Source organism: Camelus dromedarius, chromosome 21 (genome assembly GCF_036321535.1).
Source record: "Camelus dromedarius isolate mCamDro1 chromosome 21, mCamDro1.pat, whole genome shotgun sequence".
In the NCBI taxonomy this organism is placed as follows: domain Eukaryota; kingdom Metazoa; phylum Chordata; class Mammalia; order Artiodactyla; family Camelidae; genus Camelus; species Camelus dromedarius.
In genome coordinates, this window is record NC_087456.1 from 9,190,993 (window position 1) to 9,218,963 (window position 27,971).

Consider the following 27,971-nt stretch of genomic DNA (forward strand, 5'->3'; position numbering starts at 1 on the left):
GGCCGGGTGGGCCATTCCTGGACTCCGGTAGAGCCATGGACAGATGGAGCTGGGTCCTCTTACGGGATAGATGTTTAAGGGGTCACAGGAGAACCCCTTTATGGTGGGAGCCTCACAAGGTCCGGCTCCCATGCTAGAGGCCCCGTCTTCCTCCGCTTATATCTCCTGCCTGATAGACACGGTGGGAGAGAAGACGGAAACGGGCATCGGCTCCAGGTTATTGAAGAGTCCAATGCTGATGACTACCATTTTTTTTTTTTCATTTATTAAGTACTTATCATGAGCCAGGAATTGTGCCAAGGACTTTGTATATTTTATCCCACTTAGGGCTCATAACAAGTTATGAGGGAGGTACTATTTTCATTCTCATTTTACAGATGGGGAATGGTGACCCAGAGAGGTTAAGCAACTTACTCAAGGTTACACAGTGAGTGGCAGAGCCCTGCCATGTCTATCCAACCTGTGCTTTCAGCCTCCACACCACACTGCCTGAGTCACCATCCTCCTGCCTTGGGAGAGACTCCTAGGTCATAGCCACAAGAACTCGTACACCAGTCTGCTTGTGTGTCCCTCTGTGCAGGTTCCCCCGCCCCTCTTCCATGGCCAAGGCCATACTGGCTACTTTCTAAGGAGCTCTGGCCTTGGCTTTGCTAGGACCAGCACCCCTCTGACCTTTTCAGCTTCCATCCCCCATCGTCTCTGGCCCTGCCTCTGCAAAGGTCCACACTACCCCCTGAAGCCTTGCCCCTTTGTCATCTCTCCCTGTGCATTCCAGTCTCCCTGAATGATGCTGGGAGTGGGGACTGTGGGCCTCCTTCCCATCTCTGCAGCAGGCTTGATGAAGAGCTTGGTGTCTGCATCATTCCCTCCTCCAGCACTGTGGATGGAGAGTTCTATTTGTCTAAGTGAGCCCTAGAAAGAGATGAAGGATGCTATACTGGTCTAGAGTCAAGGAGCTAAGGCTTAATTCCTAGTTCTAAAGCTTACTAGCAGTGTGACTTTAAAAAGCATATCACACCTCACAGTGCCTTGGTTTCCTCATCTGTAAAACAGGGCTAATGGTAGTAGCTTCTGCCCCATAAAAGTTGTCGTAAGGTCCAACTGAGATAACATAGGTAAGGTGCTAAGTTAGCAGGACTATGTGCCAGGGAAGCATTCAGTGAGTATTAGCTATTATTTTTCTCATTTCTATTTTATGATTAAGAAATTGGGGCAGAAGCCAGGCTAGCTGAGGTCCAGAGAAACAATGGTTTCATTTTTATAAGCATCCTATGCAGGTCGAGCCCCTGGGTATAGTTCTCGGTGGGGCTCAAGGGAGAGGCAGGGAGCCTACTTGCAGAGGGGAAGTGCCGGTGTGGAGATCGTCCAGCACGGGCATTGGCCACCTCTCTGATTAGCTGGTACAGCTCTCGCCATGACTCTAGCAGGCTGTCAGCACCCTAGACTGCATTCTTAAGAGCAGATGGGAGAGACTGGCATCAGAGCCTCCCAGAGCAGCCAAGGGAGGGGCTCCCAGAGGAGTCACCCCAGGGTGGGGCATCTCTAGCTGATGGTCAGGCTTAGTATGAGAAGCTCTTGTGCCTGAGATTGGGATCAGGAGGGTTCTGCCAGGAGCAACCCCTAATCAGGACAAGCCAGTGAGGACAATGGCGGGTGGGCAGCCAGCTAATCCTCTCCTGACTAATCCACTTACTCCTTTCCTGTTGCTTAGAGTTTTCCTGACTTCAGAGGGCAGCGATGCCAACTTTGTGCCTGCAAATTTTGATCCCAGCCTGGCTCCCCAGAAACACCTGGGTACTGGATCCAAGATGGCAAACTGTCACATTCTTTTCCAACTTGGCACATGTGTGTGAGTGTGTGTGTGTGAGTATGTGTGTACACGTGGGTGTGCACACTCTTCACAGTAGGCTAGAGCCCGGCTGACGAGCTCTGCAGGACTCTATGGCATCGGCGACACCAGCTCTCCTACCCGGCGTGAATCCTTGCTGGCTGTCTGAGCTGATAGTACATTCACAACCTAATTGTTATCTCAGCAGAGTAACTCCATTATTCATCCTGACACCATATCCCGTTAGCTGTTTGTTGCAGTGATGTTATATTAATGAGGCCTGCAAATAAATGAACGAGAGATCAGAGGGCCGACTTGTTTCTCAGGAAAGCTGACTGACTTATTTATTTATTTGTTGGGAACTTTGCAGCCAGTTGCTCTGGCCCTGGGCAGAAGGCTCTTGGCCTTTCCTGCCGAGATGCGGTGCAGCCTTCTAGATAAAGACTTGTAGGTGTCCAGTTCCCCCAGACAGTTTCACAAATGCACTTGCATCTGAGAGAATCCAGCAAAAGAATCTCCCTGAAAATATCTGGGCAAGCAGAGAGCAGGAGGAAGCGAGAACAATGGACCATCTCAAACCATTATCCCATCAACAATTACTTATGCTTGGTTTTGGAAGGCAGCGTTGACAGTTTCCTACAATGGGTTTTCTTTCCCTATTACATGGACCTAAGATAATGTTAAACAGACTCCACGTTCCCTAACTGTGGACTAGTGAGGTGTGGGAGGAGTTACTGAAGTTCACAAACTTATACAGTCAAAGCTATGAGGTGGGTAAGGGAGAGACCTACCGGCAGCAGTGTGGCCTTACTGGGTGATGCGGCAGGTGATTTCAGAAACACACAGGAACATTCCTTGGTACCCAAATGCTGTAGGTTCCTGGTCACTCCCTGAGACCCCAATACCAGGGATTTGTCCCTTGCATCCCAAGCTTCCTTTGCCTTTACTTCACCCTGATCTCTGTTCTCACGTGGGCTTTATCCTCTGGGCTCTCCCATCAGGCTGGAATGTTCGAGAAGTCAGAGCCATCAGAGCAACCTTCACTGTAACCACCATCCCATTGATAGACACAATCAGAAACTGACCAAACCGAGTCGGAGAGCTTTACAAAGCACACAATTAAAGTAACAGCTCCTCTGCACATGCAAGAGGTGATCGCCTCAAGCTTAAAAGTGCCCCCAAGTGCTTTTCCCTTTTGCTCCCTTACTCATAGGAATAAGTGTGGAACTAAGTATCTTTAGGAAGACAGGTGAAGGCTTAAAAGGGTAGCTAATGTTCCCAGTTTGTCTGGCATCTCCTGAGACCTTCCAAGAGGAGTCAGGTCCTGGGCACAGGTGTTTTTAGGATGGGGTGAGGTGGGAAAATGCATAGCCAGGGAAAACTTCTCCACCCCTCTGAGCAACAGAGGTCGCGTGGAGTGGTGGAGCAGATCAGCATTCTGCAGTCAGAAGGCCCTAGTCTTGAATTTGTTCTGACACTAACCAGATGTGCAACTTTGGGCAAATTATTTACTCCCCTAAGCACTGTTCCCCCAGCTCTTAAATGGAGATGATTCTAGCCATCTCGCAGGGTGGTAAGGAGGAGTAGGTGGGCGAATCACTTGGTTCTGGACATAGTAGTGTCTTGTTAAAGAAAAGTTATTATGATTAAGGCTCCCAGAACTAGAATGTGCCTCATCTTATTCATGTCCTTGGCCTGAGGTTGGTGTCCTCGTTAGGAGTGGAGACCTAGGTTCCTTTTGCAGTTCTCTTTCCAAATAGAAGCCAACTGCAAAGGATGTAGAGTAGAAATCTCTGTCTGAGGCCCTTTGGAAGGAGCAGGGCAGTCGGCAGGGCAAGCAGCTTCCAGCCTCCTCCAGGTGGCCCATGTTCAGGGATAGGCTGGCTGCATCCCACTGCCTCCACCCCAGGACTAATTTATCCATGTGCGAACTGCCAGTCCTAGCACAGTGCCTGGCATATGGCAGCCACTCATTAAATGAACAATTAATGGGTGAATTAATTCCTTAGAACTGTGGCGTGTCCTCCTTTTGTTCAGAATGTTCTGTTGTGGGTTGAATTTTATCTCCCACAAATTCATATGTTGACTTCCTATTTGCAGAGAAGGTCTTTATAGCAGTAATCGTGTTAAAATGAGGCCGTTGGTGTGGGCCTTAATTGAATGTGACTGGGATCCTTATTTAAAAAAAAAAATTGGTGACAGACACGCACGCAGGGAGAACACCGTGTGGACACAAGGCAGAGGTTGGGCTGTCACTTCTACAAGTCAGCGAACGCCAAAGATTGCTGCAAACTACCCGAAGCCAAGAGAAAGGCGTGGAACAGATGCTTCCCTCAGCCCTCAGAAGGAGTTAACCCTACTGATGCCTGAATGTCAGACTTCTGGCCTCCAAAGCAGTAAGAAAGCAGACTGCTGTTCTTTAACCCCTCCAGTTTGTGATGCTTTGTAACTGCAGCCCCAGTGGACCGATACACACCCACTGTGAGTGGAGACCTCTGTCCCATGAGTTCCAAAGCCCCTTGGCCCTTCCTAAATTTCTCTTCTCAAGAATGTGTCTGATCTCTTTTCCTCTCCTGCTGCAGGCTATCCACTCACGGTTTCTTGGGAAATGTTGTCTCTGGGCTTTCCTTCCTTTCTACGGGATGGTCCTGATCTCCTTCTCTGTGACGTCCCAGTAGGTCCTGAAGCACATGCTGGGAAGAACAGACACGTGGTGGGCTCGGCGCCTCACGGGCTTTCCAAACCTCTGCTCGTCTCCTGTTTGGGGGGCTGAACAGGTGACACGGGCACAGACGCCCGGGATGATGGCTGGAATGGGAGCAGCCTGGGCTGCCTCCCACGGGGGACAGCGTCATTATCACACCAAGGACTGGCTGAGAAGAAGCAGACGGTGAGTCCTGAGGGGGTCCTAACCTGAAGTTGATGCAAACTGGGAAATTCAATCGGCTGTTAAGGCTTGTCCTACATGGAGCTGCCATAAAAGATGGGTCTCCAGGGGAGGGCTTGGTTGCCATGGAGACAGTGGGTAAGGAGGGGTTCAGGGAAGAACACAGCTGTTCATTCAACTAAGCTTGAGCTCACTCCTTTTCCTAAAGTAGGAAAAGGCTCCTTCGTGGTCAGCTCATCAATTTCCCTGCCCCTGGGCAGGACAGCACCAGTCTGGTCCCCGCTTGTTTCCAGCACTGGAAATGCTGCCGCTCCCGGCAGCCATCTGGGGCCCTCAGAGAATCCCTCTCTTTTCTCCCTCAGGAAAAATCTTAGTAGTAAATGGCTTCTGTTTGCACGTGGGGTTGTGCTGAGGGGCTACACATTTTGAAGATAGGGAAGGGCCAGAGACAAGAGGGAGGTACGTATAAAAGGGCACGGGGCTCATAGAATTCCGATTATTAAGAAAAAGATCTATGCCAACACCAAGGAATTAGCCAAGAAAGCTGAGGTAAAGAAAATGGGTTAATTCTTCTTAAAAGTTACCTTTAACAAATTATACATTTTTGGTAATAAATGCCATAGAAGTGAGGCTGTTTCCTCAGGGCATCTTACAGAGAGGTGTCTAAAGTTGATTCTTTCCATTACTGGTGATGTTAACTTGGTTAAGGTTCTGTCTACCAGGTTCCCTCACTGTAAAGGGTTTATGAAAGTTCTTTGTACTATTTGTCTTGTTGTATAATCCATATCTTACGGGGAGATAGCTTGAGACTATGTAAATATCCTATTTCTCATTATACTTTATTCACTAATTTAAGTGAATTCCTGCCTGAAATAATTAGTACTGTGAATTTGGCCAAATGGTGATTTTCTTATTTCCCTAAGTCCTTCTACATTTATGAGTTGGAATTCCAGTATAAAGAACTTCCTCTCTCTCACATTAATTATTTGTTTGTCTATTTATTTATACTAATAAGGGTCATAGATTCTTATTTTATTCTCTTGCATATAGTCCATTAGTATAATTATGTATTTTCTTGCTCACATTGTCCCAGATTTGGCCACTAGGGCCAAATCAAGTTGGCTCCTGTGCCCTTTTAAAAGCCCATTTGGCTTTTAGTGTTCTTTGCCCAAAATATATAACCTGAATTTAATCATGAGGAAATATCAGACAAATCCAAATTGAGGGACATTCTGCAAAATATGGTCCTATGCTCTTCACCGGTGTCAAGGTCATGAAAGATGAAGACTGAGGATTATAGCTCAGAGGACCCCTGACGGTGGACTGTCACACGTGATTGTGGACTGGATCCTGGACCAGAAATCCTGGCAAATGTGACTAGGACATGTGTATTAGATGGCTTTATTCTATCATTGTTAATTTCCTGATTTTGATAATTGTACTGTGGTTATGTAAGATGTTAATTTGGGAGAATCTGGGTGAAGGGTATAAAAAAGTTCTTTGTACTATTTTCGCACCGTTTTAAAAGTCTGAAATTATTTCAAACGTGAAAAGTTAAAAAAAAATTCAGTATGACTTTTACAGGGAGCAGAGGATAGGCTGGGGGTGGGAGATGCAGAATGAAAGCGAATAAAACATTCCAGCCCTGGCTCCTCCCTCCACATGTCCTGTCCAGAATGCTGTCCCGAGTGTGGCTGGAGACCCAGCGTGGGTTTGTCTCTCCCACAAGGTGCTCTTCCTTCCTCCATTGCCTCTACTTGAAAAACCCCAACAGGAGACCCCACTGCTCAGGGCCTCCGACTCCTGCTGCTACATTCCCTGGGAAAATCAATTACAGTCTAATTACCTCAGGGGGTTAATTAGCATCGTGTGCCTGGGTGTCCTCTGTGAACAGAGCAGCCTGTCAGTCCCCGGTCAGCGAGCAGGGCCGGCTGAGGCAGAGCAGGGAAGCCTGCCCCTGGGCTGGGCTGGGGGCCTCCTGCCAGTCTGGGACTGGATGGGGCTGGGGCAGCAGCCAGGGCTGGGGGAGCTGAGGGGAGCTGACGGAAATCATTCCCTGCCTAATTTAGGCTCCCCTAAACCACAGGTGCAGAGGACAGAGAGGTGGACAACTGCGGCAGCAAGAAGAATTACAGAACAGAGCAAGTTCTCAGGCCAGTTGTTGCTGGAAATTACTAGAATCAGGGAGAAGGCACGGAGCTCTGAGCAGCTCGGGGAGCTAGCTGTCTGAGGGCAGAGGCTGGGGCACCACCAGCAGTCCTGGCAAACACTTTCCCTGTGAGACAGACACAGGAGAGAGTCAGTCGGTACCATCGCTAGCCATGGCCGAGAGAAAAATGGGATGGAGGAAGCCCAGTCTTTGAGGTGCAGTGTCTGCACCCTCCTAACATCTTCCCACCTGGGTGGCGGGAGACTCTCCTATAGCGCCGCGCTGTCCCTGGGAGATGCTGTCCTGTGGATGGAGGCATGTATCTGGTCCGCATCCTCTAGAAGGTCCGATGTCAAGGAAAGAAAAGCACCACTTCTTGTTTTATGTCACTTGGGCAAATCATAGAGACTTTAAAAATGGTTTTATGATTAAATAAACCTGAGCTGAAATACCAACTCTGCCACTTAATAGCTGTGTGAATTTGGAGCCTCGTTCTCTTCCTCTGTAAAACGGAGGTAAGAATATTTACTTCTTGTGGTGGTTGCGAGGATTAAATGAGACTGTGCCCAGCACACTAAACAAAGATCTGCTCCCTTGTCAAACAGCCCGAGTTATTGGAGGCTAACAACGCTCGTTCAGTCGCGAGACTTTTCCCTTTTTACTGAGCTGAAGCTTCAAGAACGATCATAGGGATGTCCTGCAAGTTTCCCAATCCTCGGTAACAGAGGTGAGGGTCGGGTGAGCTTTCTCTGGCCAGCAGGGAAAATGAGGTTGGGAAAGGGACACCGCAGCAGCTCAGAGAAGAGGCAGAGAAGGAGCAGTCCTTCTTGCTTCCTTAAACGTGCAGATCACAGTGGTACCTGCCCTGGCCCCTATTTCTAGTCACCGAAAGGAATGTGCAATTAATTTCAACACACAAGCGACGGTCGTTCGGTGAATAGGGAGCAGTGAAGAGTGATGAGTGCATAATGCGACCGAAGTTAAATACAACTATTCCTGTCCCCAGCCATTTAAATCCCAAGCAGCTGCAAGTTCATTCACATCATCTATTCATCTTCCTTTGCAATTTACTATTCAGGAAACATCATTTTTTCCAGGATAATTAATTACCTATTTCTTTCCATTAAAATGCACAAACAAATTGGGACAGAGAGTGAACCTGGGGAAATGGCACGGTGGCTAATGGAGTGCCTGCCTTCACTCTCCCCTTCCGCTTTCAACTTTGAAACTCTGAGCTAATTGCAGCTCCTGACATCACGTTTCTGTGAGAAAAGCTAAACCTGTTTTCTGAAATGTTCACCCACCATGCCTCCAATTTCTTGTCCACACCTGCCTCAGCCAGCCTGGCAGGGAGGCTGGGCTGGTTCTGCCTCTCTCGTGTGCCCGTGCACACAGATGTGCTCACGCCTTTGTGCGCGAGCAGGAGGATACACTTCCATACGTTTGTCACTTACGCCTGGACACAGGCCATTGAGAAACCCATGGGAGGCTTTATACATCCCCACGTTAAACTCACTCTATGCCAAGAATTCTTCCACAAACATTCAACTTTTACACTCCTCTCCCGCTGCCCTGGGGTCAGCTCCTGGCTCTCCCGTCCCACTCTGGGAACTTGGGGAACTCACCTCGGTGATTTGGGGGTTGGAGCACTTAACGTTGTGGCTGGACCAGTCGAGCCAGGGGCTGGAGGGGCTGGTACAGTGCTGCTGGAGGGTGCACCTGCGCTCACCGCTGCACCAGCCACACTCAAACTTCCGGTCGGCCTTGAGGCAGAGGCCACAGCTCTCCCGCTGGGCCGCACACTTGTACAGATGAACTGCAATGAGAAGGGTGGGGGGAGCAGTCACAGCTGGGATTGCAGAGAACGTCTCACAATTTACCCTCTTCTTGCAGGCGTGATGGAAACCGCCCCCAACCACGGATAACACCAATGATCATCATTATCATTGCAAGAATAATTGATGGGGAATTAATAATAAATTGAGCCTCTCAGCAGTCTTTTAAAGGCACTACAGAAAATACTATTATTTAAGAGTTCTGGCTCCAGATTCATTGGATCAGGGCTTTAATTGTGGCGTCACCACTTGCTAGCAACGTGACAAAGAATTTAATTTCTTTGAACCTTCTGTACCTCATCTATAACCTGGTGATAATCATCGTTTTTGGTGACGTTTGAATGCGATGTATATTCAGTGCTTAGCACAGTGCCTGTAACATATCGCATATTTGATACACACTTATTATCGTTTCCTTCGAACTCAAACTACATTCTTATCCTGCTGCTTCTCTTCCTCTCACATGTGGCCCTCGTCGGAAGAGGTAAGGGTTGACTGTCCCATTTGAAGCACAAATGAAGCTCAAAGAGCGACATAATGACTCTTGGGATTTACTGAGGTTAGTGTCCCAAGCTGGGATGCTGCAATTCCGACTCGCTGTGATGCCACAGTGCAGGTCCTGAGAGGAGAGAGGCATCTCGCCTGGCACACTGGGGACTGGGTGAGGCTGGGAGAGGAGTCAGCTGGGGCTTCAAGGAAGACTAGGTGCCTGGCAGAGTGGAGGAAAGAGGGTTGACGGAGTCCTGTTCACGGCTCTGTAGGTGGAAAGGATGTCCCCAGAGAGGACAAACTGGCTCCTTAACAGGCCGCTTTTGGAGCCTGCAAACGCTTTGCTGTTGTCTCTTACTGATGTGGAAGCCCTAGACAGGCTGGCCAGCAGAACTGCGTTTTGTGAGCTTGAGGTTTATTTGTTGTCTACTGGTGTTCTGAATTCAGAGTCCCAGGTGGAATTCTCCAGAGGCAGAAAACTCGGAAAGCCATTTTTCAACTCTTCTGGTCAAGCAGACATAAGCTCTCAGGCCTGGGCGGCCTGCCTCTGGGGTCAGGGGCATACCCCAGGGGAGGGGTAATTTTTAATTCTTCCATGGGTCCTCATCCTGTTCCTCTGCTCTGCCACGCAGGGACTGTATTTAAACATCCTCATGCCTATGGCTTCTTATGGCAGAGGGCAGGAAATGGGAATCTTAAAATGAGTAAGTCCACGTTGTGCATTTATTAATATCCACAAATGGTCCACATCTAACTTCTCGTTTGACCCTCTTGATGCCCCTGAGAGGTGCGCATCCTTCCCCCCACTTCCCAGATTGGGAAGCTGGGATGTAGAGAGTAGGCACCGTGATTCGTCTGAGTTCTCACGGCCATCAGTGAAAGAGCCCGGATTTGGACCCTGGTATGTTGGGTTCTAGAATCCGAGTCCTTAAGCTCTGTGGCCTTCTCTCTATATCACACAGTGCACAGCCTCCAGGAACAGCTGGGCTCTGGGACGGTGGCGCATGTGAGGATGCTGCCGCCTGTGTGCTCAGGAGCTGCTTAAAAGTTGTCGGGCACCACAAGAGAGGGTTCTGACGTGACAGCTTGGATGTGGCCGTTTTTCCTCCAGGCTCCAGATGCAAAGGCCACCTCTGGGAACTAAGCCCAGATCCTCAGCAGGGGAAATGTCTCTCTCTTAGTGCTGAGAAAATCTGGCCTGGGTAGGAGGGGAATTAGAAAAACCAAACCAAACCAAACCAAACCATACCAAACCTCTCCTAGCCTAAGCAGAATCGATTTTCACGGCAGCATCGGGGACAGGCAAAGTGACAGCGGGGATAGGTGCTGAAACACTTGCAGGTCCTACTGTGGCCTTGGTCCCTCTCTCTGCGCCCATGGGGTGACCCTTAGGCTGAGGCTGAATCTTGTGACAACCCTAGCTACTTGGAATGTGGTGAGATGTGGCTTATGGTGAGGGGGTGGGGTCGGTGGGGAATAGGGTTCTGGGGGAGGAAGTTTCACATCCCACAGTGGTCTGAGCCTCTGGGAGAGACAGTGATGTGCTTAAGCACATGAACTCTAAATTAGACTGTCTTGGTTCAAATCCTGGCTCTTACTATCTGACTCTGGGTCTGTTTCTTTCTTTTTTTTTTTTTTTAAGTTTCACTGAGATAAAATTGACAAAAAAATATACAATGTTTAAAGTGTATACCGTGATGATTTGCTATACATACAAAGAGTGAAGGATTCCTCCCATTTAGTTAATAAACACATCCATCACCATACACACACATGTACATTAAGAACATGTAGGTTCTACTCTCTTAGCAAATGTCTATTATACAATACAGCGTTATCAACTATAGCCACCACGTTAGACATTAGATCCTCAGACTTAATCCATCTCATAGCTGAAAGTCTGTACCCATAACAGCCTCTCCCTATTCCCCCTACCCACCAGCCCCTGGCAGCCTCTTTTCCACTATTTCTGTGAGTTGGACTTCTTTTTCTCAGATTCCACATATAAGTGATACTATGCGGTCTTTGTCTTAAAAATATGGAATGCTTCGTGAATTTGCCTGTCATCCTTGAGCAAGGGTCATGCTGATCCTCTGCTTTGTTCCAATTTTAGTGTGTATTTTGCCGAAGTGTGCACTCTTGGTCCAGCTCTTAACTTCTTTGGGTCTCAGTTTCCTTATCTACAAAATGAGGATAAGACTAGTACCTGCCTCTCAGAGTTGTGATGGTCAGGGAGATAATCTCAAATTAGTCACTTGGTGGGTGCCTAGCCAGAGTGAGGGGTCATCAGACCGGAGTCCCTTTTGTCATTCCCAAGAGCTAGGAGGAATGCCGGACCAAGGCAGCTTGCCTGGCACCCAGGAGGACTTCCACATGAATTTGCAGGAATGAATGAGGGGGTTTCAGGAACGCCCCTCCTGCATCAGCCCAGCTCCTCCCTGAGCTTCCTTGAAGCAGCTGTTCTCTCGAGTCGGCATGCTGGACGCTTCCGCCCACCTCAGGACCAGGGGAGCAGCCTTACAAACCTCCTTTGTGTGGTGACCGGGGCCAAGGACAGGGAACCAGAACCTGATTGGAAACAATGTCTCCATTTCCAGGGAAACTGGCAGGACGTTCCTGCCTGCTGCTCTCCTGGTCAGGTTCCACAGACACTTCAAAGTCTCCGGGAGCCAAAGGAAAATGTGATGAGGATGAGGCGGCAGCCGCCAGGCGGATGCTCTGGTTGTAATAAAACAGGGTTCCCAACAGGGCGCCTTTGATGGCGCCAAATGTTGCTTTAGGATCCTCTGAAGAGCTCCGCTGACAGAGGGAGTGTATTATTCACGGCACAGCAGCCAGCCGGCTCTGATCCCTCCAGCCCTGGTCTTTTCCGGGGTTGCCGAGAGATCAAAACTCTACCTGGAATCAGCTGCTCACCTTTCAGGTCCTGAGGGTTGTCAATGATGAAGTTGCCATTCCACACCACAGCGAAGTCCACAGCCAGGTTGCTGATGTCCATCCCGTCGTACTGGTACTGTGGGGAGAGGGGCAGGGACACACGCTTGTGAGGCTTTTAATCACGGGTGTCAGGGCTGCAGCTGGCACCTCAGGCGACTAGGAAAGAAACCAGGGACTCTGATTCCTCCCTGGCTGAGAGAGAAGAGGGAGAAACAGAAACCACAGACATCCATCCAATTATCCCAACAGTGCCATCCCCCTGACTCCCAGTCACTAATGCCAACAGGATCCATCTCAAACTCCTTAGTTGGCAAGGAATGCCTCCTAAATCCAATCCAAGCTTAAATCTCCGATCTTCTCTTCCAGTGCTCACCTCCAGAAATCTGTGAAGCCACCTGTCTCCGAGCAAACTTGCCTAAGCTCCTCTCTGTGTGCCTGTTCAGTACACATTTCAGAACGAATGCCTCCCTCTCCCGACAGCCTCCATCCTCCAACCCACCTTCACTCTTCTAGTCTAACGCGGGGCACTTCCTGGGAGCTGCTTCGCATCCTTTCACACGCACGCCTCGTCGCTCTAGAAAGTTCACGTCCTGCTCTGTAAACCCCACAGAGCCCTGAGCACAGCATGTGCCTGACAAGCAGTGGTGTCTTGCTTAGTTGGCCCTGTGGTGGCCCTTTCTTCCTGCACGTGTGTTTCACTTGGTCAAGAGTCCACTAGGGAAAGTGCCCAGAACTTTCTGGGCGGAGATCTGATCCGCCGTACCATTTAAGGCCCCAAGCTGTGGCCAGGAGTGGACTCTCTCCCATGCTGATCCCACTGAGGACTCTTAAGCCCTCACATACTCAGAGGCCCCAGCCCCTGCGCCTTCGTGAAGGAGACCCCTGGGAATCCCCTCCGTGGGGACTGCCCAGCCGGCCACGTAGCTGCAGGGCCTGTCACTGTCAGCCCTCCTGCCCCCAGCCCTTCCTGCTGCCTTCCTCCCTTTGTTGTGCTCCATTGCTTTCTCATCCCACCTTCCCCGGGTGCTTGGCGGCCTTCCACCGATTACAAATTCTATCAAGCGCCCGTGAACTGGGAATCTGACAGCTCCCTGATAAGGGGCCCAGATCCTCTTTATCTCTCCCAGGCGAATTACCTTCCCTCCGCACCTTTGTCACATCACCCCCGGCCCCCATCTCCCAGCTGACCCCCCACAGTCGGAGACAGGGAGTTGGCAGATGAAAAGATCTTCTCCGGGCTAGCATTATAATTAAACGCCTCGCACTCTCTGTCTGGCACTTGGGATTGGTTTAACCCTTGCTGCTCCTGAAGTTCATCACTCCCTCCTCCTCCCTCCCCACCTCCCTGGTGCCGTTGTCCTTCTGCTGGCCTCCCTCTCCTGCAGCTTTCCCCCCGTGTGGCGCCCACCCGCTGGTGTATCTACTCCCTAAATGGGGCAGGGTTTGCGGCTGAGTTGACTGATGTTGGCCGGAGTTTCACCAAAAAGGCCAAGAGGCGCTCTTTCAACGTAGGAAGGGCAGGAAGCTCTCAGCTTATGCCGTGAGGGTGAGGGTCCTCACAGCCCTCCACCTCCTCCATCACCGTCAGCCTGCTCTGGTCTGTGGAGGCACCCTGGGCTCCTGCACACTCCTCTGTCCCTGGGGATGCGGGATGCCAGCCAGCCTGTGGACCTGGAAGTTTCCAGAAGCCGGGGCAGGCCAGACTGAGGCCCTGGCTCGGGTACGAGAGAAAGCCCTGCTCCAGGCAAGGCTGGATCTCGTGCCCACTTACCGAGCTGTTCTGGCACTGGACGCTGGAGCTATTGAAGCGCAGGGCGGGGACCCGGTGGACGGCGCCCTGGATGTTGAAGACGCACTCATAGCCTCGCTGGCCGGACTGAGGCTGGGGCAGGTTTCGAGCCTTGAGGGTGATCGGCTTTACCTCCCCGACTGGTATCAGGATCTCCTCCGTGGGCACCAGCTGGGGACAGTCCTACGGAGCAAGCAGAGAGCCTCTGTCTGCCCTGGCTCACAGCTTCGTCCCCTCCTGAGCCTGTGCGGGGGACAGACCCTGGATGCATCCAGGTGGGCCACCCACAGGGACGTACCTCACTGAAGGGGCAGGTGGGGTCAGCAGGGAGAATGGAGCCTTTTAGCCCCCGGGGTCTGACAGCCTCATCCCCAGCCCACATGTTGTCCTGCAGCTGCTGTGCATGTTACAATTTAGGAATTAATTTTCAAGCGCCGGTATGGCAGGCTGTGGATTTTACCTTCTGAAGCACAAGATAAAAGGCTCCACACGTCTCCGTTCCCAGCCTGGGACCCCCACCTTTCGGTTTCATCTGGTCCCCTCCACACCCGCTCCAGCCCCCGCCCCCCCGCACTGTCCGTGCCCGAGGCCTTCTGTTCTGTTATTGGCGGCCTCAGCTTCCCGGCCCCGACTGAGCGGGCCTTTCCAGGAGGTGGACCAAGCCCTCCCAGCAATGCTCTAAACACTTGCTCTGGCTTTTTATCTCATTTCATTACCAGGCCCTGCGTGAATACCATGTTGCTTTGGAAAACAAAACAGAAAAAAGAAAGTCTTGGAGGGGAGGGGTTGGGAAGGGCCAGGGCAGAGAGGAAGGGAGAGAGGAGGCTGATTTCTCTCAGTTCTTCTCCTAGATGCTGCTTCTCCAGAGGTCAAATGACCACCTCCCCACCGCTCCAACCCTTGCCCAATTTTCCTCTCTCCCTCTGGGGAAAGACAGTGCCTGGTGTTCTCTGGGAATGAGGACAGTCAGCCTCCTCGATGTGCAATCGTTTCCTGTCTCCAGGTATCCATGGGGTAAAGTCTTGAAGGGAGCGCCTCTCTCCCTGTCCCCTTCCCCTCCATAGTGGTGGTGGTGGGTCTCAGAGGGAGCTTTTGGGAAGGTGTGGGGGTTGATATGTTGCTAACCTGCAGGGGGCGCTACTGGCACTTAGTGCTGGAGCGGGGCAGGATGCTGAACTTCCTCAAGTTGTAGGACGGTCAGGAACAAGAAACTGTCCCTCCCCTAATGCCAGAGGCGAGCCCTGGTAAGAAGCCTTCGGTACCACGGATGTTGAACGATGGACGGCCTTAGCCGGTGGGCGTCTCACTCAGTGTGGGGCTAGGCGGTGGCTTCTTTTCTCTGGGCCTCAGGAGCCGGTCCTTCACGATCTGGGCCCTGCCTCCCTCTTACCCTGAGGTTCTCCTGCATCCTGGTCCAGCCAGACGGAATTTAAGATTAGACCTGAAGGGCGGTCTTCCTCACCCATCAACCTCTGGTCTTTTGAAGACGCTTTTCTCTCCACAGAAACACTCACCTTCCACCCACTGCCCCAGTCTTCCTCCTGGCCCCTGACTCAGCACCTCTTTAGCTGATTTTGTCTTAACCTTCGAACTCCACTCTGCAGCTCTTTCTTTGTGAAGTTATCCCTGCGCCTTTCCCTGCACTGACCCTCGGATGCCGTAGAAGTATTCCCCCACGATCCTGTGTAGCCCGCAGAACTACGGTTTCTCATTGACTTGTCTTCCTCACTGGGCTGTGAGCCCTGAGAATTAAGCTGCCTCTTTCTTATTCACCTCTGTATCCCCAGGCTTTATGCCTGTTCCTGACAGGTAGTGGACACGTGGTCATTGCTTGTGGGCAGGTAGATGGAAAAGAAGAAAATAAAGCAACAGGCAAAGAGATCCCAAACTTTCCTTCTAGCTCCAACTTCCTGGATTCTTTAGAGATGAGGTTAATGCCCTGCCTTCTGCACATCAAGAGACTTGACACAGGACTTGAACTCCCAAAGCTGGAGTTGGAAATAGTCACTGTTTCCGGAGTCATAGGATTACTAAATTGGCATGTCCGTATCTATTAAGGAATCATGAGGATTTATAAAAAGCTGGGTCCAGGGGAAATTTCCCACAGAAACCTAATCTAGGAGAGCCTGGCGGAACCTCCGGGGTCATGGTGCCATCCCTTGGTGATTGCACGCGAGGACCCCAAGCAGGCAAGGCTTCCACAAGAGACAGGATCATAAGGCAGCCCCAGAACAGATGGGTCCCTGTTTAGAAGCCAGTCACTCAAGCCGCCAACTCATAAATTTGCTCTTTGCTGCACTTTTACTTTTGTTCCCTGAGGGCACTCTTGACAGCATCTTTCATATATTTATAGCCAAGAAAAAAAAAAAAAACACCACTTCAGGGAAACCCAGGCATCCCATGGAAAAGGAGACACTATTTCCTGTCAGTGGCTAAAAAATCCCCACCGAGTCTAATAAATTAGAATTTTAATTTAGACTAGAAATAAGGCTGAGGTATAATGAGGGGTGTGTGTGTGTGTGTGTGTGTACCTGTAAGAGAGAGAGGGAGGGAGGAGGAGAGGGAGGGAGAGAAAAGAATAGATTTCTAGAATCAGAACTGGTTGATTGACTATAAAAGATGACCAGTTGTTTTTCATCTCTAGTGAGCTCGGAGGACAGATTCAGATTTCAGAAGCAGAGTCTTAAAGATGTGCTTTGGGGAGTATGATGTCTTGGATTAGTAAATAAGATTGTAGAATCCTTTTAATGATGACAAAAATAAATATGTGTGTGTATGTATGTACACAAACACACAAATACACACCTACACACCCCCTCATCCTTTGGGCTAGGCTAAGTCAGGTCCAGCCTGGAGGTTGGGAGAATCATAAGTAGGCTTTGTAAATACCTTTGTAAGTTTTTTCAAGGGATTCTAAAATTTTAGAAAAAATTCCCATGGTCTGCTGTTTCAGACCTTTCAGGACTAAACTGAAGGACAATGACTAGGGACTTTCCAAATGCCTAAATAGGGCCCCAAGACAGCCCCAGGAGAAAAAGAATGTCTTAGGTTTTGCTTGTTTTTTTGGGTGTTTCTCGCAGGCCAGATGGAGTAGCATTCCTCCTTCTATTCTCTAGGGCAAATGAAAGAAGTGGCTGGTGCCCAGGTATATGCTCTTCTTCCTTGGAAACAGAGGAATATCCAGCCCCTTTGGGATGTGAGATGGTTCTGGTTGACTATCTCGAGGGAGCAGGGAGTCTTGGGTGGAAATGGCAGTGATGAGGGCTGAAGGCAGGTGCAGGAGAGCTGGCAGCCCAGAACGTTGCCACGTTTTTGGAACTTCAGTACCTCTGGGGCTTGTGGAAGGTGATGGGTTTCATCAGATGCAAAAGGCCACTTCCAACCTGTTTGCTTCTATAAGAACACACTCCCCTCTCGATCCCAACACACACACACTTTCCTGTCCTAAGAAAAAAAGAGCAAATTATCACACTATCCTTTTTTTCTGAAGAATGTTAAGACTGCTGTGAACCTTGTTAAGATACCCATTGTTACTGCACATCCCCTGAATGACCTCTGTAGGTCATCTGACTGCTCCCTCTGTCTCTAGGTCAGCTGGCAGTGGGAGTCCCTCCTTAGCAGCAACCCGAGCTTCTGTTAAGATGAGGGGATGTCCTGTTTGGGAACATCCCAGGGGAGGGTCAGGCTGGAGAGGAGGAGACAGGACCACTGGGAGGGCAGGCCCCCGGCACTGAAGCCTGACGTAGGATTCTGGGCCGCAGGGCCCGCTCTGTTTAGCTGTGCTCCAGCAGGTTTTGGCGCTGGGGAACCTTCAGCCCTCTGAAACGACTTCTCCCATGTGGAAATGACATTATCTTCACCCACTGGACTTCAAAGAGAGAGAGCAGCCAGCATCCTGGGAAGCTAATCGGATTTATTTGGTTCTATCTTTCCCCTGGGACAGGGCGTAAAGAAGATATTCGTGTATCTACATCTCGCTAGGCCTGGTTTAGCCATGGAGGGAGATGAGCTTTTAAAGCTGAAAGCCATACATACTCCCGCGCACACCCACTTGCTAACACCATGTCAAGCGTGATCTGGCCCAGGGAAGCCGCGATTTCTGGGGCCCCATCAGGGATTCTGAGTCGGGGAAAGGTCTGGCTTATTACCTTAAAAGAGCTCAAGGGACGGTTCAATTGAAATTCAGCTTCCTATCTATAAAGTGGGACCAGTAATACCTAACCACTCTAGACTGCTTACAAGAGGGACATGGGAGTCTGTCGTAAGGGGTAATCAACTGGATGAACAATGTTAGTATCACTACTGCGTCTTTCTCATGTGTGTGTGTGAATGCAGGCTCGGAGGATTTCAAGCCAGCTTGGGAACACTGAACCAAGATTTCTGCATTTACTTGGTGATCACAGGGTAATTGTGTATATTATCTAAACCTCAGTTTATTTATCTATGATAGAATCCACTTTATAGAGTAGTTAAGATTAAATGAGATAAAATATATGTGTAATGTTGTATATATAATAAACACTCAATAAATGTTAACTACTCATCTTTTTATTTTTGAATTGCATCCATTCTAGCATAGTGGTACTTCTTTTTGGGACTAAGCTTGGAAGTGGTCCATCAGCCCTCTGGAAAGAAGTAGGCAGACTGACCTCATGCGTGGCCGCCTTTGTATCTGGAAATGGCACTACTGACTTGTCCTCCATGGACAGTTTCTCCATCTGTGGGGATGGGTTTGTGTGGGTCCCCTGACACCTGGAACCCTCACGACGAACAGCATAGGGCCGGGTTGGGGTCAGGCCGGCAAGTGTGGCTGCGGCCATGGGGACAGACAAGCTACCCAGCCCTGATTTTCTGGAGCAAGCATCCTGTACTCAGCCTTTTTGGATGCCTGAGTTCTCTGTAGCCTTGGGCAAAAATTCTAAATTTTTAGCATCTTGGTTACTACATCTGTCAAATATGAATTATGAGAAACTGCAGGTCTGCTGCGAGAATCAATTGAGATGCCATATGTCAGTGGTTCTTAATCTTCAGCCTAATCTGGGACGCGGCCCAAGAATTTGAATTTCTAACAAGTTTCTAAGTGATGCTGATGCTACTAGCCCCCTCCCCCCCTCGAGAACTCCTATCACAAGTGAGAGAATTGCAAATGTGTGATACATTAACGGTGCTATACACATCAATGGAGCTAATCGGTTATACATTGTTTCTAGGAAGTAGACAGATGTAAAATTTTGATCCAAAGTTGGGGGGAGGCTTACTGGAAGTGTAGAAGAGATATTCCAGGAACCCCAAAGCGGCAGCTGAGGGCCTTCCAGTCCCCAGAAGAACCTGAGGGCATCAGAGTAAGGGGAACCACTCTCAAACTGGACACATGCACCTTTGCTGTTACCCACATTTTCAGGAGCAGGGTTTCCCCAAAGCAGAGCTCTGATGGGAGAGAGCAGGACCTGGGAGCTGTTTGCTGGGAGTGGCTGTGGCCCTGGCAACCCCTGGGGAACCCGCACCCTATTTTCCTTCCTGGGCAAAGTCAGGACTGATGGAGTCTGGGCTTCCTAAGCTGAGAACCAATCCCTGGGGCCACGCAGGCCAGTGACAATCAGTAAGAGGGTAGCAATCCACCCCATTCCCACTCCGGGCGATGGAGACAAAGGCATCTTTCCCACCCCAAGGAACGGACATTAAGGAGAGGAAATGAAAAAGGAGATGCGACGCCTCTGGGTGTCCCCCCAGGGCTCTTTCAGTATTAATTTAATCCTGACTTCAGGATGGCAGCAGCTTCTCCCAGGCCCAGCTCTCTGGAATGCTTGGGTCTCAGTGACTGAGAGGGAACTGTGTTCCAGTGATTTCTAAAGGGCGTGAGGGAGGCGGCATGGTTCCAATTAGCCCTCTGGGCCCCAGGCCTCCAGCCTCCACATGGGGCAGAGTTCGTTTGTCTTGCTCTGTCTGACACTCCTGCCCTCACTCCAGCTGCCCCTCCGGTCCTTTCGGGCTCGGCTTCGGGTTTCTCTTTGCCCGAGGGGAGCACTGAGCTGGGAGAAAATGAAGCAGCTGCTCCTTCTTGTCTGCATCTGCAATCATTCTCTCTCTCTGCATTCTGTGGTCCTCCTGGATTTAGTTTATTAACAGACTGAGAAAGTTGGAAGTGGCCAGTGTGAAGGTCAGTTTCTGAGGCCATTTATCATGATCCTACATTGCCCAGCACGTGGCTTCTTTTCTTCCTGGCTGCCTTGCCTCCCCCGGCCGTTCTTCTGTTGATGTCCAAGTGGGTTTCCCCTCCTCTCCCACCTACACCCTATGCTCATGAGTCCTTTCCTCTGGGCGAGAAGGTTGGCCTGAAAGCAGTCTCATTCTACTCTTGCAGAATCCCAAGGCTGGGATTAATTTCCGGTGTCCACTAGGCGCTTTCAGGTCAGATACATCAAAACATACCAACTGGCTAGAGGAAAAGCCTTCCGTGAAAGGTCTTCAGGGCACTAGATAACCGGTTCCATCCTGCTGAGGCACCTGGGGACGGGTCTGCCTTAAACGCTGCCTGTGGGCACCATGTGAGTTTCTCTCTTTCAAGACAGGCAGATACCATTTTTTTCTAGCTAAACATAACACAGATTGTTTCAGAAGCTAAGAATTCAAGACTGTGTGTGAGTGTGCGCGCGCAGGGATGCACACATATGCACGCATGTGTGCATACGTGGGAAAACTTTCAAGGCCTACTTTCTTCTTAAATTTTTTTTTTAAATTAGCTTTATTGAGGTACAACTGACAAATTGTAAGATATTTAAGGTGTACGTCATGATGATTTGACAGATGTACATCCAGTACTTTCTCGTGTTTATCCACAGACGCAACCAGCATGTTGACCCAGATTAGGAAGCAAAAGAGACCCTATTTCTGGAAATCTTAGACAAGCAGATCCAAGGGACACTTCCCATCAAATGGCATTTGGGTGTAGTCGTCATTGGTTCATCTATTCTTTCACGCATGCGCTCTACAGACCTTCACCGAAAAAGGCGCTGAGGATTTAAAGGTAAGATGCAGCCCTCGCCTGTAAGGCGCGTGCGGTCTAGTGCCAGAGGGAGATGGATAACGCTACAGCAGTGTCTGCAAAAGCTGCACCGTCACTCATTTACACTTGTGGACTTCCTAAAAGGTGGAACAAGCAGGGAATGTGTGTTTATGCACACGTGCATTTGTGGGGGTACAAAGGATCTCTGTAGTTGTTCAAACCCAACCAGTAGCCACCCTGAGGCATGAAAAACATTAGAGCCAAAAAAGGGACATGGACCCAGCAGGCTTCGTTGTCCTAAGGGATGCTGTGAATTTGTAACCTCCATGAAAACCCATTGCGGGGGACATTCATTGGAAAGACAAGCAATTTGGTATTTCACCATGTTGATAACAAAGGTGGGTCCAGCCTCAGGGATGGAGCGTGGGCCATTTCATAAAAATGGAACTTTTAGCAAGGCCTGGTTCTTTTCACCAGCTGAATGTCTCTCTCCTTCTATAAAGCCACCCACCCAGTAGTACATCAGAGTCAAAGAATCATTGAATTTTAGACTAGGATGGGAGGTTGGCATGAAAGAGTGGTTGAGAGTGAATGTCCTATTGAACTAGACTATCTCTGCAGCCAAGCAAAGGGTTTAGACTCAAAGAATAAACGCCATTCACTACACTCTTCTAGACCACGGAGTCTATTTGGTTGGATATGTTTCCTCTAAGCTTTCAGTCCTAACCCTCAGTTCCCCTCAAGCTTTTGAATGCACAGAGTCTTCTTTTCTAGGGTATCTGCTGCCCCTTTTTTTGGCTTTATTATACCAGGGCTTTCTAACATGTAGAATCTCTGGGAAGAAGACCAACATGGGCCAGGACAAGGAGATGGCCAAGCCACTGGACAGACCCATCTGAAAAGGGAGGGCCACTCAAGTTCCCTGGGGACCTTGCCCTGCCAGGCTGAGCCCTGCTTACCTCCGAAATGTTGATCCGGCCCTCCTGGAAGGAGCAGGTGGTGGGGTCATGAGTACAGAGGTTTCGATACTTGCACCAATGGCAGCGGAAGGCGCTGTTGACACAAGACAGGCACCTGCAAGGACAGGGACAGTAAGAGGCAAAGAGCAGGGAGCAGAGAGGGAAGGAGAGGGCACCAGGGAGCCCATGTGTCATGATGGAGGTCTTTTGTCCTCGACTCACTCCCCGGAGGATAGATTAATCCCAAGCACTGAGAACTATGGATTCTCCCTCCAAGATGTTCATGGGGCCAGATAATTGAGAAAAAAAATGTGCCCAGAATGGGAATAATGTAACTTGGAAAGCAGAGGTGTGCTAGAGCAGGTCTATAGCAACTTATGACAGCCAATTACTTATATTTTAAGGAATTTTGCAAGTGGGTTGGCATCATGAAAGCAGCTGGAAATCAGCCATGGAGAGATTATTTACACCATAGAAATTGGCAAACGCTACCTGATGGGTTTTCTCCTTGGTTTCTGGTAGTTAAACGATTGCCAGCATACCACCACTTACAAGACAGAGTAGCCCAAAGAGTGCCAGGAGATCTGGTCCCAGTTCCTCCTCTGCCACCGCCACTGGGGTTACTTTACCTTTTGAACTGAAATTTCTTTACCTGTCTGTAATAAAACTCTCCTCTCTACTCCACAGGGCTGTTTAACATCAAATAAGATGATGTAGAAGACATGGTTTTGAAAAGTACAATGCTAAATGTATTATTTTTAAGTGCATAAATCACCTGTTAATTCAAGCTCTTAAACCACATTTGAATGTTAATGACTGGCTCATATCATCTGTGTTACTGAGTTTTGGAGCAGTAAATGGTAGCAAATGGTAACTTTTTGTCCCTCTCTCTAAGTAGCCAAGCACAGGTAGCAACAGGCTACGTGTGTGGCTCCTGCTTTTCTTGCCACGGTAAGCGTGTCTTTCCCTCCAGTGTCACCTGAGTTCTATGTGTATTATCTTGGTTCTCTGTGTGCGATCAGACTACTGTAAGGGAAATGAGTTTTGCAGGTGGGGTTGTTCCTCCTGCTCCTTGCCAGCTCCCCTAGTCTAGCCTTTCACAGCTAGACCAACCTGGAAGAGACACGGCCAGGTCTGCAATCTGGCGCCACCTGGTGGGGGCTCTGACGGCATTTGGGCGGATGGGACTTGATCCAGGGGTCACTGGCTAATACGCCACAGTGTACTGGGTACATCAGCTGGTCTACACTTCTTCTCCATGCCCATCATTTTTATCCCTTTCTAGACATGCCCGTTGTTATGTCATTCCTGAGCTCAGGCCAGACTGACTGGCTTTTGGTAATATCTTATGACTCAACAAGTAAATAATGAAAATGGACCAAGAACAATGAGATCAGGGTTCTAGAACTGGCTCTTACACTAGTTAATTCTGTGACCTTCCTGGCAACACTTATCCCCTGTGGGCCTCAGTTTACCACAGTCAAAGGAGAGGCCTGACCTTGATTCTGTGATAAAATTTGAACTATGAATGCTAGGAGTAGAGAAGGGAAGACAGATGGTGTTTGGCAATAAAATGAAATCTTTGCTTTCAAGGAAACCTGATTTTGATTTTTTTTTTTTTTTTGGCTAAAACTTGCTGTGTGTCCACTGCCATATGGTAATCCATGGTTGAAAGTGGTGACGTCACACTGGATTTCCATGGAGATGAGGATGTGCTCACAAACGATGGATTCCATCACTGCTGTGTTAGATTCTGAGAAGGAGGTTGGGAAGTTCTCCCTCCAAGGCACTTGCATTTCCCAAAACAGCATTAGCTGGATTGGAGAGCAGTGGTTAGGGGGGCAATCTTATCCATTTCAGCTTCAGCCCCGTCCTGCCCTGCCCTGGCTCCCCCCAGGCCATTTTTACCACTTGTTCTGTCTTTCTCAGCACATCTGTTGCTTTAGTCCAATGGGGCTCAGCTGTGTCTCTTTCCTTAGCTGCTATGGAGATCCTAGAACTCCAGCAGATGATTCTAATTGTGAAAATCAAGATCAGAGAAGGGGAGACTGAGGACTGACTCATTCGTCTACTTTAATGGCTAGAAATTTTTTGAGGGCTTAGCTGCAAACAGCCCCTCTCCCCACATGGACTGTGGGCGCCCATCGTGCCCACAGCCTGGATTCTACAGACTTGAATCTGCTGGAGTCCTGCCTATTATGTAGACCTCACGTGGTTCCTGTCTTGGGTAACAAGAAGGATGAATCCATAGACCAGTCCCAGTTACAACTCCCTCTGGCATCAAGCTGTTGCTTAATTTCTCTTCTCGCTGAACGTTCAGGGTCCTGTGGCCCTTGTATGACCCTATTATAGAGACCCATGTTTCTCTCTCTCTAAATCAAATGGTGCATGAGTTTCCAGGTGGTGTGGCAAGAGTCTGTTTCATTTCCAGGGATGACCGGCAGAAACTTAAGTACGGGTCTCTGTCTCCTCCACTCCTGGCTCTGCTTTTTACTTATGAAGTGTGCCCAGCTTCCTGCACAGCTGTGAAATCACCGAGCCATTGGCGCCCATTGTCAGCCATCCTGCTGCTGGAGATGGCTGGTGAGGTCAGCTGGGCTGCACTTAAGCCCCTCTGAGGGCTCCTGGTTTGGTCTGGTTTCCCCTCCTCTCTGAAAAGCTGAAGGCTCGGTTTGGACCACAGTGGAGTTTAAAGCCTCCTCTCCCCCTCCCAGCCTGGGTCCTTTTACTGAGTGCGGAGTGAGGCTACTTTATGCCCCCCCCCCCACAACCCCCGCCTTTCTTCGGCGGGTGTTATCTCTGAGTCCCTCTTCATGTGGTCAGGATGATGTGCCCAAACTCCACCGGTTATCAATCTCCATGTTCAAAGCCACCACCAATCGGTCTCAAATGGAGAACTTGCCATATGATTCCTGGGCCATGACCTTTGCTTTTACTTCAAACCCTCTTAACTCTTAAGAGTTGAGGGCAGGTGTGTTGCAAGGGAGACAGTGAGATCAGAGGCCATGGAGAGTGAATGCCATTCAGTTTAATTTAACTGAGTAAATAAATATATGGCTGAAAAGTTAACGTTTCTGGAGATTACTCTGCTCCTGACAACGTGCCAGGTCTGGCGGGGAGACTGGGAGGTGAATACGCCATGATGTGTGTCCCCAGGAAACTTAGAGAAGCCCCACACTGGTATCCAGACCCACATCCTTCTGGCCTGGCCCTGCCGCTACTCTCTTGCTCACTCATCCCCCCCGACCCCGTCTGTAAAGAAGGGCGCTGGCCGAGGTGGCCTTCGGGCTCCGGTGCTGAGCCACCCTGAGCGCTGTGAGGGGCGTGCTTACAGCTGGTGGGCGCTGCAGTTGTAGAACTTGAACTCGGTGCTCACGAACATTCTCCCTGTCTCCTTGGATCTCAGCTGCAGCTCTAGCCCAAACCAGTCTGGGGAAAAGGAAAAGGAAAGGGAAGGGTTACAAGCAGGGCTGCCCAGGGGAGAGGCTGAGGGCAAACCGGTAAGCCACTCCAGGGCTCCCTGGGGGCACAGGCGGTAGGTGGTACCTGCCTGAATCTCCTCCTTCCAGGAGAGTCCCTTCCCTCCTGACGACCAGCGTTTCTGAGACCCGGACACCCCCACACCCCGTCTGAGGAAGGGAGTGACGGATCCGATCCCACAGAGCCCTTGGCCTTGGCTGGATATGTTCAGTTACTAAAAGACTTTCAGAAATATCAGGTCAAGACCCCTCAGAGTCCCCAGTTCTGTGGACGGAACCTGCTAAAAACCACTGGCTGAGGCCACCGCTATTCCTAGAAGGGGAAAGAAGTCTGGAAAAAACCCTTTGCACATTATGCAGGCTTAAGCCAAATGGGAGCCAGAGAGTTCTTTCTTCTTGAATTTTGCTTTGGGGCATGGCAGTTTGTTTTCAAACTTGAACAAGTTTATAAGCCATAGTAGTGTCTGGCAGAAGCAGACTTGGTCAGGCAACTTCTGTGCTGGTCCTTGCCACCCTATGCCCCGAGTCTCCTTGTCCTGGCCACCTTGGTCGGACAGCCCCTCACACATGACTCTCACAGAAGGTACGTCTTACCTTGATCCAGAGGGATGACAGGGACATCCTTGGGCCCCGGAGAGATGCAGATGACCTGGCTCCCGGATACCTGTCCCTCCACTTCTGTCAGGTTCCCAAAGGCACAGGAGATGCCCGCAGACAGATCAGGAGCATCACTCACAGTCAGGCTGAGCTGTGGAAGGAGCAAAGAGATGATGCCGTAGGGAGAGCCTGCGGGGCTCAGGAGACCTGGGCTCCAGGCCTGGCCCTGCCATTGCCCAGCTGCTCACTCATCTCCCCTGACCTCACCTATAAAGAGGGTGTTGGCCTTCATGATCGTCTAGCTTTAACACTGAACAAGGGCAGTAGTACCACCAGGGCTGTGCAGGGCCAGTGGCCTTTATTATCAATATTATTAACTTTTCAGTCTTGTCCAGCATCAGAAAGCGCCAGGGGGAGGAGGAGGGATGCTGGGGGAAAGGTCCCCAGATCCATCTAGGATCCAGCACATTTGGCCGTGAAACCATGCGAACTTGAAAGCAAGTCGTGTGCTGAACCCTTCACAGGCAAGCCTTAGCCTTGGCTCTTGGAGAATGCGTATCGCCAGTCTGGAGGAAGACGAGGCACTCTCCACGTTGGTGGGGGACAGCTGGCTGCACACTGGCTGTCATTCAGGGCTACTGACCAAGCTGGTGGGTTTCCTAGAGTTTCTAGTCTCTGTCCCTCTCTGCCCCCTGACAGCTCCCCTAGAGTAGGGTGATCACCTCCCGAGGAGTTTGGGAGATCCGAGAAAGGCAAGAAGTGGACCTCGATGGCTCAGGTGATGTCTGCTGTTACTTAGGGTTCCAGTGATCTAGGTCAGTGGTTTCCAGGCTTTTCAAATTTGTACACCCTCCTTCACACGGTAGAAATATAACAGGCTATCAGAAGAGTCTGTTGGTTGAGAAACTATTTCATGGCAAAATGCGGCTCCAGATTCAGTGTCTGTGGAAGTGGGTTTGTACTAAATTACAATATAATGTCTACGTGGGATTTGAAACAACAGGTTAGAAATGTGACTCCCACTGGGGAGCACCCATGAGGGTTCATGGTGACAACACCCTGTGGCTTCCAAGTGGGGAGGGCTCCCTTTGTCTCCCCATCACACCCGGAGGGGATTTCTCCGTCACAACGGGTGCCACCTAGCCTTGCCATACATTTGTTTGCTGCTGAGTCTCTGCCCCAGTTTCGTTTCCATGGGGCCGGGGGACTGAGGTACAAACTCTGCAGTTTGTTCCTTTGGCTCCATGGGAGCCAAAACCTCCCGGTGGGGATGAATGAACGCAAGTCTTGGAAGGTTCATTAACTAATTAACATTCTTGAATGCTCGTAAAGCCCTCAGAATGAAATAATCGTGCAGGGCCTGAGGACACGAAGGATTCTGGGTTGCACCTCGACAGGTGGTTGAGAGTTATTGTATCCTCTTTAATATTCTCTTTAAGCACACACTGTGAATTAAGTCTCAGTCTCTCCGTGTCTGTCCGTCTGTCTCTCCCTTACACACACACACACACACACACACACACACACACAAAGGCAACTCTCAGGTTTCTGTGAGATACTGTACTAACAGGACAATCGAAATACAGCACATACCGAGGAATGTATTGGATTGCATTGTGCTGCAGATGTATGTTGCAAAATGCAAAATCTACATTTACAAAACAGATCAATGGGTAATGAATCCTCGAGGAGTAGGGAGAACACTGTGCCCTTCACAATAGGAGTCAGCATCCTTTTTTCTCCAAATACAAAGTTACTTTGACGCATATAAGTAGGATCCATTTACATCATGCAAGTCTTAAAGGAACACACCCGGGCTTGTGCGAGCTGGGCGCCGCCTCAGCCCCAGAACCTCCTGGTGGGTTACTTACCAGCCGGCTGTGCTCAGACACTGAGATGCTGCTGGGATGCACCTCCAGGCGCATGCACTGGCTGATGCTGGCAGCAAATCGATTAGGTTCCCTTGCTCGCTGGCACTTGTCCCTGCGGGAGCACCTGCCACAGACACAGATTCACAAG

The 27,971-nt window shown here is 49.9% G+C and overlaps 1 protein-coding gene and 1 pseudogene across 2 annotated transcripts in view; both read right to left on the bottom strand.

Annotated features, from left to right (window-relative positions):
• The window catches only part of PLXNA2 (plexin A2), a 203,130-nt gene that overhangs the window by 38,188 nt on the left and 136,971 nt on the right, over window positions 1-27,971 (bottom strand). The window contains exons 6-12 of one of the 2 annotated variants that reach the window (XM_031438650.2): window positions 27,824-27,947; window positions 25,950-26,103; window positions 25,209-25,305; window positions 21,877-21,991; window positions 13,897-14,097; window positions 12,105-12,201; window positions 8,490-8,680 (exon numbers count right to left, since the gene is read on the bottom strand). In XM_031438650.2, the coding sequence (XP_031294510.2) occupies window positions 8,490-8,680; window positions 12,105-12,201; window positions 13,897-14,097; window positions 21,877-21,991; window positions 25,209-25,305; window positions 25,950-26,103; window positions 27,824-27,947 (979 nt within the window). Of the gene's footprint in view, window positions 1-8,489; window positions 8,681-12,104; window positions 12,202-13,896; window positions 14,098-20,556; window positions 21,055-21,876; window positions 21,992-25,208; window positions 25,306-25,949; window positions 26,104-27,823; window positions 27,948-27,971 lie in introns of those variants that run through there. The other variant, XM_064477145.1, reaches the window with a different exon arrangement.
• On the bottom strand, window positions 11,221-11,319 carry LOC116148734 (U6 spliceosomal RNA; annotated as a pseudogene).